This window comes from Euprymna scolopes, chromosome 13 (assembly GCF_053919585.1).
Source record: "Euprymna scolopes isolate OS-2025 chromosome 13, ASM5391958v1, whole genome shotgun sequence".
NCBI classification, from domain to species: domain Eukaryota; kingdom Metazoa; phylum Mollusca; class Cephalopoda; order Sepiida; family Sepiolidae; genus Euprymna; species Euprymna scolopes.
This window is the reverse complement of record NC_136494.1, coordinates 7,022,531-7,039,369: the sequence shown is the minus strand read 5'-3', so window position 1 is coordinate 7,039,369 and position 16,839 is coordinate 7,022,531. Positions and strand designations below refer to the sequence as shown.

The 16,839-nt window shown below is 33.2% G+C and overlaps 1 protein-coding gene across 17 annotated transcripts in view; it reads left to right on the top strand.

The window, feature by feature from the left end:
• Positions 1–16,839, top strand: part of LOC145291930 (1-phosphatidylinositol 3-phosphate 5-kinase-like) — a 279,737-nt gene that overhangs the window by 128,639 nt on the left and 134,259 nt on the right. For all 17 annotated transcript variants that reach the window (XR_013869506.1, XR_013869503.1, XR_013869501.1 and 14 more), the window contains 5 exons: positions 2,769–2,948; positions 3,658–3,798; positions 8,744–8,870; positions 12,317–12,411; positions 15,606–16,451. Coding sequence is in view for 4 of the 17 variants with exons in the window: in XM_080137845.1 (XP_079993971.1) it covers positions 2,769–2,948; positions 3,658–3,798; positions 8,744–8,870; positions 12,317–12,411; positions 15,606–16,451 (1,389 nt within the window). In the remaining 13 variants the exon portion in view is untranslated. The remainder of the gene's footprint in view (positions 1–2,768; positions 2,949–3,657; positions 3,799–8,743; positions 8,871–12,316; positions 12,412–15,605; positions 16,452–16,839) is intronic.

Genomic DNA, 16,839 nt, shown 5'->3' with positions numbered 1-16,839 from the left:
GTGTTCGGACTCCAGCTAGGCTCTGGGACATAGTTGCTGATTCTCTGTTTTTAAATGTTACTTTTCACTGCTTTTGTTCAGGATTGAACTCAACACCTTTGGGTAACTGTAAACTTTGATACAACGTCTAGGACCACTCGGCCATATGTCACTATGGCCGAGTGGTCCTAGACGGTGTATCAAAGTTTACAGTTACCCAAAGGTGCTGAGTTCAATCCTGAACGAAAGCAGTGAACTCAGCACCTTTGGGTAACTGTAAACTTTGATTCCAAACAGAATGAACAATCAATTCTTTTTAACAATATGAACAATATCGAACTATTTTCTAATAGAATTTAGCAATAGACTAAATTCTAACATTCCAATACTTAACTTTGCTTACAAGGTTCGAGTCTCGGCTTATCTTAATCTCATTTCCACCTATTTAATACTCTTCTTATTTACATGGAAAGGGGACAACCTTTCCCTATAACAGAAGGATCAAGTAGTTTTAGAGTCAATTTCACATCAAGAACAGTGTACTTATATTGAATCCTTTGCATTTGTGGACTTGCTTATGACATCTTTATTTGATTAATTAGACTGGCAAGATCACGTCTGAGAGAGAGGTTGCAGAGAAGAAGATAGGGTGGGGGCCAATTAAGTTGCAGATACGTTTCTGCACTTTATCAAGAACCCCTCAAATGGGATAGAGATTCACCAGAGATTCACAAATATAACAACAAAACTCCATACATGGTGTGAAGAAGATATATCATGATAGTATTTATTAAAAAAAAAAAAAACTGAGACTAGCAACATCACGTCTGTGAGAGATTCCAGAGAAGAATAAAGAGGGGTAGAGGCAATCCAATTAAAGCATACGTTTCTACACTTTAAGAACCCTTAAATGTAACAGAGGTTCATCAGTCCAAATATGACAACAATACTCCATACATGGTCTGACTTGTAGAGATAGAGAATAGTTTTGGGAGTGAGAAAGTGTTTAGAACAATAGAGAGGACTGGTTTTATGAGAAGCAGAAAGAGCAATGGATTTCATATATGAACTCCAAGAAAGATTGGATCAGAAAGAAAGACCAAGTAGTTTTAGAGTCGATTTCACATCGAGAACAGTCATTAATGTACTTACATTGAATCCTTTGCATTTCTGAACTTGCTTATGACATCTTTATTCGTGAGCCTTCTGCATGAGTAGAGATGTTTGAACCAAACGCTATTCATGATGTAAAAGGATGTTTATAGGATGAAACACAATATCAGTGAATATAGTGATAGAGAGAAGACAATGGGCACACAAATTTGATAATGAACAATTTGATACAGTAAAATCGGAGAGTAAATAAATAAAAATAAAGAAACTTTTATATATTTATAAATTATGTCGTCTAAAACAAGTGTCTTTTTTTTTTTATATATATTCTTGATTCAAACATTACATGGCAGTGATGGTCATAAATTCAACAATCCTTTAGATGTCACAGGTTGTTGATATGAGACCTTTACAATTTATAAAAGTTTATATGTATTATTTTTTATGTTTCGTAATTTTTGAGATGAGGATGGATAATCTGTTTGGATTATTCGTAATACTGTTCTCATCTTGAGTGTTTTTTTTTTTGTTTTTTTTTTTTACAGAGTTTCGGTCAATGTAACCTCTGGCCTTCTTCAGATGTATCTTGTTGAACTCGTATAATCTATCAAACTATGGAATCTGCAAGAATGTATTCTTTGAATTATTTGGGTTACTGTTCTCCTCTTCAGTGTTATTCTTGCAACGTTTTGACCAATGTAACCTCCAACTTTTTTAAAATGTCAGACTTTGGAATTTTTCTGTCAGACTCTGGAATCTGCACAGAATTTTAAACTGAACCTTATTCACAGGAGGTAGGCATGCTCCTGTTCCATCATCCAGGACCCATGGCATCCTATCAATATTATTATGAAATGTTAAGTCTTGAAATTGTTTGGTCATGTAAGACATTCTAGTGTAGAGCTATCCAAAATATGTGTTGAATGCATAATACAAAGAAACCAGCCGAAAGGTTAAGTAAAACAGAAGATGGATAGATTATGTTAGTGAATGGACAAACATAAACATAAATGAAGCGAACATCGTGGCCCAACAGCTTAGTGGACACTCGGTCATGTTGGCGCCTATTTTGCATCTAGCAGAGAAAATATTTAATAAATAAAAAAAGAAGAAACACAGAATGGATTACAAATTAATTGTAAACTTCAAAATATAATTCTGACTTTTTGAGATGAGGAGTGTAAATTTTTTTTTTTTTTTTTTTTTTAATTCTTCGGATCTTGAGTGTTATTTTTGCAACATTTCAAGCGATATAACTTCCAACCTTCTTCAAGTGAATCTTGTTGAGTTCTGGAATCTGCATGAAATTTCAAACAGGACTCTTCATTTAATCCACAAGAGCAGCATGCTCTCATTCCAAAAGTCATGATTGGGTAGAAGCTCTTAGTCATTTGCAATTGTATTTTGAGTGTTGTCCGCATTGAGGATTGAACCTTCAACCTCCAGGAGAGTGTAACTTACAACTGAATTATACCAAGTACTTTATCTAGTACGCCAAATAATAATCCAAATAATCTGAACTCCAAAGTATTTCATTATCTTTTTTTCTTTTTTTTAATTTTTAATTTAATTTTTTTTTTCCAGGAAAAAGTTTTTAAATCCTTTTTTGTAATATGTGAATCTGTTTTGATATGTAGAGGAAAATCTAATTTGTTTTTGCTGTAAATGTCTTGTAGATCCCTGGTGGTCAGCGTAACCAAACAGCTGTCGTTAATGGTGTTGTCTGTTCGAAAAATGTTGCCCATAAAAAGATGCAGCAAACAATTACAAATCCGAAAATTCTGCTATTAAAAGGTGCCATCGATTATCAACGAGTTGAAAACAAGTTCTCTTCTTTAGACCCTCTTATTCTCCAGGTGAGTGATTTTTTTTTTTTTTTTTTAAATTTAAAAAATATATCTAGCAGGGTTACGCAGCATTACTCAGGAGCATGAATAAAAAAGAAATAGGGCACTTTTGCATTTGTGTTATTTTGGACAATTTTTTTTTGTTTTCATTTTTGAAGACTTCAGCAGGGAGAAAGAATTCAAGAAGTTCTTCAAATTAAAAAAAATTTTTTTTCTTTTTGATTGTTCAAAACTATTTAAAAATTTTAATACCTATTTTTATTTATTACAATTTTAAAAAATAAAGTTTTTTTTTTGTCCCCCGACAAAGGAGGAATTTGACCTAGTAATTCACTCCTGTTTATCCATTCAAACTTTTCTCAATAACCATGCCTTGGAATTTTTGGAAATTTTGCACAAACATTAATCATGATGAAAGTAAATTTTGACCAGAACGGATTTTCCCAATAACTCTGGTTACCTCCTAGAGGGCAATAAAGGGGTAAAATGGCCCCAAATCGTTCACCCGTTCATTTTTTTTGTACTTTTCTCAACAATAGTATTTGTTGTAAATGTTTTGCATTGCAAAGATTGAAGCTCAGTCAAGCATAAAAGTTCCTGGTTTCTTCCTGGATCTTTGTGTAAGTCAACACTTAAAGTCACTCAAAATTTGAAGTCTCTGATTTCATTTTACACAAAAAAGTCAAACTCAGTGAATAATCTTTATTTTTGATTTCAGGAGCGAGAATTTTTGAAGAACAGCGTGGCCAAAGTTTGCTCATTAAAACCTGATGTTGTTGTCGTTGAAAAGTCTGTCTGTCGATTAGCACAAGAATTCTTATTAGAAGAAGGAATAACATTGGTGTTCCACACAAAACCGGTGAGTCTGCAAGTTTACACTTTTTTTTTTTTTTTTTTTACAAAGAAGTCCCCACTTATCAAGGCCCGGAGGCCACTCGAGGATAAGGGTTAATGAGTGTACAGTTGTTAAGTGGAACATGTCGTAGTCATCTTTAGTAGTGGAAATTTTGTAAATTGGATTACTTAAGGAGATGGCTAATCAAGAATTTGTTCATGTTGGACTTGAAGACGACCATATATTGTAGTCGGTTGGAAAGCAGGAAAACGGAACAGAGTTCCACAGGCGTGCAGTTCTAAAAAAGAAGCTTTGTCCATGAAATCTATGTTTAGGTTTAAGCACAGATAAAGAGTAGGGGAAATTATTGATAATGGTTTCAGCTAGATGAGTGTTTTTCATATAAGTCAGGACAGGAAGAATCATAGATTGGAGCTCAGCTGAGCACTTGCCATGAAAATAACGATAAAGCAGAGAGACAGGTTCGCAACGTCTCTTCTGTGAGAAAGAGGTTGCAGGAAAGAGAAAAGGGCATCACCCACTAGGCTATAAAGTCTATTTTGCACTCTGTCAAGGCAGGATAAATGTGGCATCATCACACCATCAAATTTGCTTTTACAAATCTTGTTGGCAAAAATGGAATAAGAATTTACCACTTTTAATGTTGTTTTTCTATTTCAAACATTCATACTTTTATATTAATTGAATGAATTGAAATATTGAATTTCTAGTAAAACAAATCATACCTACGTAATTTTCATGGCGCGAATAGTAACATATTCAAAAATTATGAAAAACGATAAGGTAGAAAAATAATTATTAATGAAAAAAGAAGTTTGTGAAATTAAGCGAAATCACTATATTATGCTGACAAAAAAAAAAATAAGTTGACAGGAGAGATAATTAAGTTGTTTACATCGCATGACGAATGTAATTCAAAATCTCGAACAAAATTTATTCTGCAAATAAACGTTATTGAAAACTGTTTTTCATTAATAATTATTTTTCTACTTTATCGTTTTCTACAATTTTTAGATATGTTACTATTTGAGACATAACAATTACATAGGTACCATTTGTTGGTCCCCTGAGAAAGGAAAGATTGAACCTAGTAATTCATGTCCATTCATTTGTTCGCATTTTTCTTAATAATCACGCCTTGGATTTTTAAAAAAAAATTTGCACAAACATTAGTTATGGTGGAAGTAAACTTTTGCCAGAACAGATTTTCCCGATAACTCTGGTTACTTCCCCCCCCCCTTCCCCCAGGAGCATTATAGGGGTAAAATTCATCCGTTCATTTGTTTACACTTTTCTTAATAACAACATGTTGGATTTTTTTTAGAAATTTTGCACAAACATTAGTCATGGTGAAAGTAAATTGTTTTTTTGGTCGCGGGTTGATTTAATACCATTTTTATGCTTATTGTCTGTATCTTTGGTAAATTCATTTTTTTTTTTTTTCTGTAATCCTAAAATCATTTTAGTAAATTTTGGTTATATTGACACTTTACTGATCAATGTAGCTTCAACATAGTGAATGCAACGTGTTAGCAACAATCTAATTTCTCTGATTTGTCCTCTTCCAGCTCAAAACCAACTACTTTGACAAGGTTTTGGGAGCCATGATTTCTTTAACTGTAAATGAAAGAAACCACAGGATCAACATCGACTATTCATTGTAAGAAGTTATGTGGTTGTCGCTGTATAGTTCTACTATTAGTCAACTCTGGCAAAAAAATTCCTTATCTTATGTTGCCAGGCATACTACTTGTGCTTGGTTGTTGGGGGGGCCTATGTTTTGTTATACCAACATCTAAGATTATCGTTATTTCCATGGCAGGTGCTCGTCTGAACTCCAATCTCTGGTCCCCCCTCGCCAATCTTTTATGAAAAACACTCGTCTAGCTGAATCCACTGTGAAAAATTTCCCCCACTCTTTATCTGTGCCTAAATCAAAACGTGGATTCCATGAACAAAGCTTCTTTCTTAGAACTGCACGCCTGTGGAACTCTGTTCCATCTGCCTGCTTCCCACCTGACTACAACTTGGATGTCTTCAAGTCCAATGTTAACAAATTCCTAATGAACCGCCCCCTTAAGTAAACACTTCATTAAATCTCCACACTAACATACTGTACTTGCAATAACCCTTATCCCCGAGTTGCTTCCGGGCCTTGATAAGTGGTGACCGTGTAAAAAAAAACAAAAAAACCACATTTTCACTAAATATGTGTGTAGACTGTTTTGCAATTTTTTTCAGGATCAGTTGCTTCTTCAATGGACGTTCAAAAACAGAAAAATAATTTACTGTTGCATTGCTAAAATTTTATTCCACAGCCATCACAATTGTTTAGGGTTGCTCATAATCAATTTAATTATGCAGAGTTGGCAACGAAATAAAGACGAAAGAATTATAAGGACCGAATGTTTCTGAATACATTTAAGGGGACTCTAGGTTTTGCCAAATTCACATTTTTACTCTGTTTATTCGATTTCAATTTCTCTTTCCCATGTAAATACATGTAACTGTTTTTATTTTGTTACAAAAAAGACTTCAGGTTAGTGAACTGGCAAAGTTTAAGAAGGAATAAACACGGTTAATAGAGAGGAGAGGTATTGTTGGGAAATTACTCTGTAGGTGTGTGTGGAATCGAAGTGGTCAGAAAGGGTTGTGGTAGATGTTTATTTAGTTTGCTGTAGACTCTGCCGAAAAAATGATTGACAGAGTCAATATTTAGGTAGTGCGTATGTTAAAAAATTTATTTTAAAAAATGTCCGGGAAAAAGGCAATCAATATATGTAAATTCCCCGATACATCAATGAAGAATTATGGGGATTAATAAAAATTGTATAGAAATATACAGTTTTGTAAACTTCTATCTCTCTCTCTCTCTCTCTCTATCTATCTATCTATCTATATATATATATATATATATATATATATATATATATATATATAAAACAAAGTAAGATATACGAAAAATAAATGAAGTGTAAGATAAAATAAATATGTAAAAATATAAATTTTCGAAAAAAATCTCAATCAAAATTTATGAGAAGATTAAATGAGAAAAAAGAATTTTAAATAAATGTTTGTAAATGCATAAGTATTGTATAAGTAATGTGGTTTTATTGTTGTTGTGAGGAGTGTTTTGTTTTGATTAGTTAGTCAAAGAAAAAATCAATTTTGGTAAGTTAATGAATTTGTATTTGTAGAAATAAATGTTATTTAAAGTGTTAACTAAAATCAAGTTGATAGAAAAAATGGAAGAACTATTTTAAAATATTAAAAAAATGTTAAGTTGTATTTTTGATTTAAGAAAGTAAATTGTCCAATTACGGAACAACATTTAGAAGTTACGTCGTCAAACAAAAAGAAAGAAAGAAAGAGAAAACAAACTGTAATGGTCATGTGTGCATGTGCTGTGAAGTAGTAGTATGAACAATTCCATAACAGAAATACGGTGTCAGTGTTGGTCTGGCTTGTCGCTAAGCAACGACCTGGAAAAATGGCCGGTCATTTTCATTTGCATACGTACAATAATACATAGCGATTATCAGTTGCCCATACTTGTTGGAAACATTTCGATGCAAAACCTAGCTTAAAACACTGCCAGGCAAAGCAAGTACCTTCGTGTGTGAAATTTTATAAAAATAGATCCAGCCATTTTTGAGTCTATAACGAACAAACTCACACACACAAAGTTGCATTTATATAATTGTAGAGATATATTTTTGAAGATTTTTTTGTAAAAAAAAAAAAAAAAAGAAAAGAAAAAAAGCCTTTCATAGAGAGAGTAAAATATATGTCCGATCTTGTTGACGGTTGTTGTCTGAATCCAATGTGTGTGCATGGTTGGCACAAATTATTCCGTAAGGTTATTTGAAAAAATTTTAAACTTTTGATGGTATACACTATTTTCAAAGTTTTTTTTTTTTCTCCTATTCCCCATTCTGCTGATAGTATTATTGATAGCAAGAGTGGAGTATATGTCTGATCTTGTTGCTGGGTGTTGTAAAGTTTTAATCTGATGTGTCTACGTGATTAGTGTGAATTTTGAATAGAAGAAATTTGGTCACATACACGCTTATTTTTCCCCTCCAATTTTACTTCATTTTCTTTCTCTTTCTCTCCTGCTTTCTCTTTCTTTTTGTTTCCCTGTTTTTCTCTCTTTCTCTTCCTATCATTTGTTTTTAATCCATTTATTGTACTTCTAAGTGTTTTTTTTTTTTTTTTTGCAATTTTCTAGACACTTTTTTTTTTTTCAGACCTCTCTCACACATTACAATAATAATAATAATAGAACTTTAATGTCTATAAAATGCTTTAATTTTCATAATCTTATTTTATTATTGTTCAGCTCTACAAAATTTGGGTGCTTATCTAGTATGAAGACCATGCTATCATCAGAATCGTCTTGGCAGTTTATAGAAAATGCTGAAAAGTGACAAAACACTGAGCACCTTAACCCTAATTTTGATAAGTCATAAATAATTTTTGTTTGCTATCAGTTATTTATTATACAAAAAGTTAATATTTATTTATGAAACTTACCTTACAATGAATGTTTTTTTTTTCTTTGTTTTAATTTTCTAAATGTTTCATAAAAATTATCCAATAATTAGCCATAAATATTGTTTTCATTTTTCAATTAGTTTTTCATTGAAATAGCTTTGTACCTACAGAAATATATTTTTCATTGAAAAAACAAAATGGCCAGTGTTTGCCCCACACCCCCAATTACTTTTGTTCGGCACCTTCTGTCATTTTGCATAAATCGTCCAGACAATTCTTACGATAACACAATCCTTCTACTGCATAAGTACTAACAATTGTATTGAGCATTATTGAATTAAATGCTGATAAACACTAGATTGATATTGAATCATTAATTCGGTCTTGGGATTTATTGTGAAGACGCAGCAGAAGATAATTTATTTTCATGTGTTTTTTAAATTTTTTTTAGAGTGTGATGCAGCGTATATCCCGCAGCACTCAAGCTGAGATTGTTCATTCCATTGATGGGCTGGTGAACAAACCAACTTTGGGATTTTGTCATTCATTCCAAGTAAAAGATTTCCAACTTCCGAATGGTAAACACATTATTTTTATCCATCAATATATGCAGTCTTCCTTCACCTCTAAAAGTTTTTTTATAACTAAGATCTTTGGATTGATTGAATTATTAAAAAATAAGACCTCAATCTTCAATTTTTAGAGGAGTTTTCAATTTGAAATTTGAGTTTAATATAAAATGATTATTTTACTTGAAAATCAAAAACCTATTTATAAACAGGATCTGGGTGCTAAAAACCTGTTAAAAAATTAAGTAGGGATCAGTTTATGCTTGTATATAAAACCCTGGTGTTTGTCTAGAATTCAATCTGATTAAAAAGAACAAAAATATTTAAAAAAAACTTTGTTTATTATGCAGTGAAAATGTCATATTCCAAAAATTATGTGAATCAATTTTTGTTTTTTAATCTAAGAAAATCAAATGTTATGATAAAACAATGGTTGGTGTGTTTCTCTTCACCATCTTTAAAATTTATCACTGATTGTCTCCCCCTTAACAACCTTTCCAGAATTAGAGATCAAAATCAGCCTTGTTATGACTACGGATAATAGTAAATCACTAAAAATCATTTTATGTGATTTTTTGAATATGATATTTTCATTTTGTGATTAGTACGTACAACATAAAGATTTTTTTTTGTATTTTTTAAATTTTTTATTTAAGTTGAATTTTGAACAACAGCCAAAATTAAAAATGTCTTAAAATGTGCTCAAATATTTCTACCAATAATGTACGCCATCCTCTTCATGGTTGTGAAGCTTTATCCCAACAAAGTGAAGGAGAAACTTTCTTAGCTGTGGGTCCTGGATATGACCTTAAACTATATCTGATGGTGAGGCCCCAGCTTGCAGGCTTTGGGGAGTGTGGAGCCACCTTTAATTGCCATTGCTCCCAGGTCCACTCTGACCCGGAGTGGTAGTACCTGTTAGGGTCCCAACTATGGGTTAAATAGAAACCGACTTGAAAAAAATACATATACGATAAAAAAAATTTTCTTCAAAATAACTGGATTTGGCATTAAATAATCTGAAAAGGGTTGATATGCCGTAAAACAAAAACAACCAACCAATCCTTAGCTGGATCCAGCTTTAGGGGTTTTAAAAGGAAACCAGACTATTGTTGTGGACCAGAAGGCTAGAAAATGTCCCCTATTTTGTTGGTAGGAGGGTCCCTGTTTATGGGACTCTTGCTTTTATAGAGAACATTCAACCACATGAGAACAAGATGGAATGATCGAAAGCTGCTGCAAAATTGATCCAACCATCTTCAATTAGTTAAGTTCAAAGAGTTCAATGATAAAGGAGTAAAAGCAAGAACAGTGATCAAAAGCTACAATGTCCAAATGTGATGATACAAAACTAATCCAAGCATCTGCGAATGTGAAGATGGGGACCATACGAGATGCAGCACTGCCTTTCCTGTCCTCTACTATCCAACCAGTGCAGCTTGAAAGATTTTGCAGAGTTCGCTAATGATACAAAGAACAACGTGAAGAAGTGGGAAGATTGTTAGGCATGCAATAAAAACATAGATGTGTGAAACAACATCTCAGGAAGAGATCAGACTGCAACTTTGAATCAGACTGAAACTTTACAAAGATGTGTACACTAGCGATTGGAAGTTCTTTTTTCGCAACAATTTCACACACACACACACACACACTCCCTTCCTCTTCCCTGCTGACCTGAGCTATCTTCCCACCCCGTTTAAAGCCATCTTGTGCAGAAACACATTGGGTCTAGTGGAGATTACTTGACCACCTGAAAACAAGAAAGTGTCAAAGAAAAGCTGTTATGGACAGATGGGTCTACAAAACTGACCCATACCATTTGTGAATGTGGTGAGTGGAACCATACCATTTGTGAATGTGGTGAGTGGAACCATACAATGCAGCACTGCCTTTCCTGCCCTCTACTATCCTAACAGTGCTGTTTGAAAGACTTTTCAGAGTTTAGTGATAATGCAGAGGATTTTTTTTTTATGGAAGTTGCTCCAGACAAGACCCCTATTTATGGACTCTCACTCTTGTAGAGAATATTCAATCACATGAGAACAGGATAAAATTGACCCAACTATCTCCAATTAGTTAATTTCATAGAGTTCAATGATAATGCAAAGGAGTGAAAACAGGAATAGAGCGATCAAAAGTCACTTGATGTAAGGAGCTAAAAAGAAAAATACGACTTCAAGGTCAAAAACTTGCCAATGATAAGTGTTAGATGAAATAGATTCTGACCCAGAAAACAGCAATTCTTCCCTCTTTGTCAGAAACATAGCTCATGAAATGTTAGGACTGAAGAACAAAATAAGAGATCATGTAAAGAGATGTGAAAGTGTCGTACAATCATGTATTGTGATACTATGGACTGTGTCCGCCACCTTCCCTCCAAGAGACATAATCTCGGAGAATATAGAGGAAATGATTTACAAATTGGAAAAGCAATCAAAAATATGATGAGACGAGTTGTTTGATAGTTTTTGGGTCGTCAAGTACAAGTGGCTGAGAGTGAGCACAAATGTAGTCTTTTTTCGCAAATCGGTGGGGTGTAGGGGGAGGGGCTTTGACAAAAGCCTGAACACATAGGATTTCCAATCGTAAATAAATATTTTTAGAAGTCAGTTTGGCTATGAGCAGATTGGAATAGACCCGAGTGAGGTGAAGTAGCGGGTTGGAGATAGAGTAGACCAGCAGGTCGGGCCGAGCAAATGATGAGATGTGCTGATCAATCAAATGACAATGATGCATCGGCAGACAAATTATCTCACTTGGGTCTTAGCCGATATGCTGAAACTTTACAAAGATGTGTACACTAGCGATTGGAAGTTCTTTTTTCGCAACAATTTCACACACACACACACACACGCGCATACACAGAACACAATTAACATATACACAATGTATTTGAAAAAAAAAAAACTGAGAATAGTAAGGTGAATAATCCAAATAATACAAATGCAGTTCTCGTCAGAATTCCCCCATATTAAAAAACAAAGAAAAATCTGTATGATGTGCGTACCCGTGACATATACCAAAAATCAGGTAAATTAATCTAGTAGTTTTATTTTTATAAAGAGAATCATTTTTAAGCGATTAATTGGAATTCATAGGCATTACAACATAAATCTAGTAAGTATGAATTATTATTGCATTATCTCCCTTTGTTTTTATATCTTTCAAGGGTTTTTGGTTTTTTTTTTTTTTTTTGCAAAATGGTGGACAAGACAATCACTCCTCAGATACTCATAAAATTTGATTTTCTTAAAAAAAAAAAATTACTTGATCAATTATGTGGTTTTTGGAATATGATATTTTCATTTTGTCACGGCTATGTACATCAAATTTTACTTTCTTTTTTTTTTTTTTTTTTTTTTTTTTTTTCATATAGTTTGAATTCTGGATAAAAACCTAAAATTCTAATTCTGTCATAAAATTTATTTCGTTAATCTTTTTTTCTGTTGCAGGTGACACCAAAACTTTATTGTATTTCGATGGCTGTGCCACACATCTTGGGTGCACCGTAACTCTCAGGGGATCGCATAGAAATGAATTGAAAAGAGTAAGTCATAAATTAATCCAGTCAAGAGAAATTTCCAAAAAACAACTTTAGAAAAAATATATGAATTGTACAAATATGTGATAAAATTAAAAATATTTATTTGCACAAAATATAAAAATACATTATGAACAAGTTAGGCACAAGGCCATTCAAAAGTGTGGAGATAATGGGTGTTGATGGTCATCCTTGGTCTCAAATACTTCAAATTGTCTATCCTACTCTTAACTAGAAATATTTCAGTCACCATAATACCACATTCACTCCAGGTTCTGTCCTCCTTAAAATGAACCCAAATTTGAAAAGTTTCAGTGAATTATTTATAGTACTAACATTAAACCAAGAACGAGATGAAGGGACACTGGCAGCAGATAGCTTGAGACAGGGTTAGATGGCTAAAGTCCAGAGAGGAGTGAGAGAAGGGTACAAAGTCGTAGCTTTCCTTGAACCGTCTGAATTTGCATTTTGAGGGTGCTGGCAATGGTCCTGTTGTCATGACTTGGATCGGTAGAGAGCAGGAGTTGTACAGAGGCGCATCTTCAGTCTCACTTGTTGGACATTGTGTCACTTTCAGTCATTATAGAAGGCTCCTATCACTCTTGGGATTTGTACACAACTGGCCTACTCGTAGATGGTCTGCAATAAAAAAAAAAAAGAAAGAAAACCGGTTTTTATCAAACAAAAATGGAATCATATCTTTGATCAAAATTACAAATTAGTTGTATTTTGTCAGCCCATTTCATTACATATCCACATCTTCTTTGTGTGCTTCAAAACAGACTGACTGCTTGTTATCGCCCTCAAGAAGTGAACTTTTTAGTAAAAAAAAAAAAAAAAACATAATACTCACATGCACATTTCAGTTATCGTATTTTTTTTTTCTACTTCATTATTTTAAAGGAATTTAACGTTATTGTTAATACCGGGCAACACCAAGTAGATCTTCTATTATATATATATATATATATATATATATATATATATATAGTTGAATATAACATTGTCATTTTCAATGTAAACAAGTTCTTATTGAACTGCTCTTTAAAATATTAAAACATCAAATCTTAACAATTTCCACTATTAACGATCATCGCAGTGTTGTCTTACCATTCACCTAGCATTTGTTAACTCTTGTCCTCGAGTGGCTTTGGATCTCATTAAATGGTAAGCCTATGTTTTAAAAAAGATATGTGATATATTTTTTAATACATTCCTACAGCCTGTATAATTTTCACTCTGTGTTCAGTGACTTTGCTTACCTTTTGGTTTTCACATTTCCTGTTATTCTTAACTGCCTATACTAGTGGATCTACCTGTTCAATATGTAACGGATATGCCATAATACAAAACAAACTTAACCTATTTTTCCAAGTTGACGATGTTTTCTCAACTCTAATTTTTTACTAATATTTTGTTTCTTTGCAGTTAAAGAAAATCTCCAAACTCTATTAACTAGCAGGACCTGTGGAAGTTCCACAGGGGACTGATTCATATGCAATATATCAATGTTGGCATTCAGCGTAAATGGAGATGCTCTGATATTATTGTAGCTATTTTGTTAAAACTGCAAAAGTATTTATCCAATTTAGCAGGGACACCCGGCGTAGCCATGTCGTAAAATACGCTTAAGTATGATATTTTAATTCTTGCAGATTTCATATATATTATTATAGAGTTAATGTTCTATCGATTTTTATATATTATAAAGTTACGATTTCAACAATAAAACATATCTATATGACATGGGTTCATCAGCTTGAATTGAAACTGAATCCCAAACTTATATATATATATATATATATATAAACTTTAGTTCCTTCAGCTATAACCGAAACCAAAACTTATGAAGAATTCTTGACAAAATTATTTTTAAAAAATAAATTGTTGGAGTGCCATTAGCTATAATCAAAATCGAAGTGAAGAATTCTTAGTAAAATTATTTATAAAAAAAATTAAATGACTTGAGTGCCATCAGCTATAATCGAAACTGAAATCAAAACTTATGAAGAATTCTTGATAAAATTATTTATTACAAAAAATGGAAGTACATAACAATTAAACGACCCGGATGTTTTTTTTTTTTTTACATAGGCATCACCACTTATCAAGGCCAAGAGGCCACTCAAGGATAAGGGTTAAATAGTGTACAGTAGACATTGGACAATATAATAATCATTAGTAATGAAAATTTGGTAAATTTGATAATTTATATGGAACGGCTCATCAAGAACTTATTTACGTTAGACTTGAACACAACCATATTGTAGTCAGCCGGAAAGCAGGAAAACGGAAGACAATTCCACAGGCGTGCAGTTCTAAGAAAGAAGCTTTGTTCATGGAATCTATGTTTAGGTTTAGGCACAGATAAAGAGTGGGGGGGAATTATTGATAGTGTTTACAGCTAGACGAGTGTTTCTTGTGAAAGTTTGGTGAGGGGGGACCATAGATTGAAGCTCAGTTGAACATTTTCCATGAAAATAACGATACATCAGAGACAAACTCGCAACATCTCTTCTGTGAGATAGAGGTTGCAAGGAAGAGAAAAGGACATCTCTTACGAGGCTACGAAGTCTATTTTGAACTCTATCAAGGCAGGACAAGTCCTTTTTAGCAGCTCCTGCCCAGATGTAAGTGTAACACAGAAAATAACACACGCTCTCGTATTAATATATAGATACTTCAAAAATATATAGATACTTCAAAAATATATAGATACTTAAAAAATATATAGATACTTAAAAAATATATAGATACTTCAAAAATATATAGATACTTCAAAAAAGACATAACTAAATGGAAGACAGCAGGACATTTATTCTACATGAACTTAATTCCAAATCACTCATCAAAGAGGTACCAAAGAGAAATCATTACTTAATCTTGCCAGCCTTATAATTTGCAGGTCTGAATGCCTCGCGTGTTTCCTTACAAACTATCTTTTCATATCACCATTTCTCTTAGAGCCATATGATGTCATATTCGATCGAATAAGCATTCTTCTAATCGGGATCATCAAGTTGATCTCTGCTAGTCTTTCAGCAATTTTACATTTCCAACTAACTAAATAATATACTAGTGGATCTACCCATTCAATATGTAACGGATATGCCGTAAGACAAAACAAGCTTAACCTATGTTTCCAACTTTGTTTTTGTTTCTCGATTCTTCTTCTTCATTAATATTCTATTTCTCTGCAGGTAAAGAAAATCTTACAGCTGATGAATTATGCCTCGTATCACTGCCAACTTGAAGTCTCCTTCATCATGGATGAATTTGGATTGCCTCCTCCTCCAGTTGAAGAAAGTGGCTTTCATCTCGACTCTTTCGACTGCCCCGATGGCGCAGATAAAAAGAGTCAGTATGGTAGCTTAGAGCAAGAGGGGGAGCTTCCTGGAGATAGTGATAGGTCGACAGACTCCGATTCCAAAAAAGAAGCCTATAAACTCATCTCTCTTACTCTATCACGGCAACTGGTGGAGGAAGCTGGTGATTCAGAGATGCTTGATAGTGATGCTGCCAACCAAGATTCAGAATTAACGGACACTTATAGTGAGTCGAGCAACGACCAAACTGATTCCAGTTTGAACGAACCCTGTGATAACAGAACCGATGGTATTAAAAGCAGGAACTCTGCAATCCAAGAGCTCACAGACTTTTCTGACCCACTTCATAATTATCAGAACACTGAGGATGATTCCATATTCCAAAGTTCTGTGGCCTTGCAAGAACAGAAAGTGGCCCAGCAGCAGAAGATCCGTAAGGCCCTCGAGGGGCTTGTCTTGTCTGTCTCACCTTACATCAAAATTGAGCCTCCATATTTGGAGTCGACAAACGGTTTGAAATCTTCGCTTCGTAAGTATTTTCCCGATGAAATGTACTTTTCGCCAGCTTTAAATGAAACAAAAAGCATCGACAATCGACCAAAGTGCTTTGATACGGATTTCGTATCTCGACTCAGCAGCAGGAAGAATGTGGAAATAACAGAAGCGCATCCTTTCATCCTAAGTAAGCTTGTTTCGCCAGTGTGTAATAATTCAGTACAGGTAAGTAACTCAACCACAATCTTTTAATTTTTATGCACTTATATTTCATTATATATATATATATATATATATATATATAAATAAAATTAAAATTAAAATTAAATTTACTAAAATGATCCAAGATGGTAAAACTAAAGTATATTATAAATATTAAAGAATTAATATTTATAAAGTTATCTCAGTCAGATGTAAAAGCTCGATAAAACCAAATAGGAAATAGAGCTTATAATACGAGCAAGCAGTTAATAAAACATGTTAAAAAACACTTTGAAAAAGAGTTAAAAACATATTTAATCTGAAAAGGAAACACTTGATAAGTGGATAGTCCTTAATCCGCGGAGTTTCGAAGAAATACTTTCCTTCTCATCAGAGAGTAGGAATTAGCAAA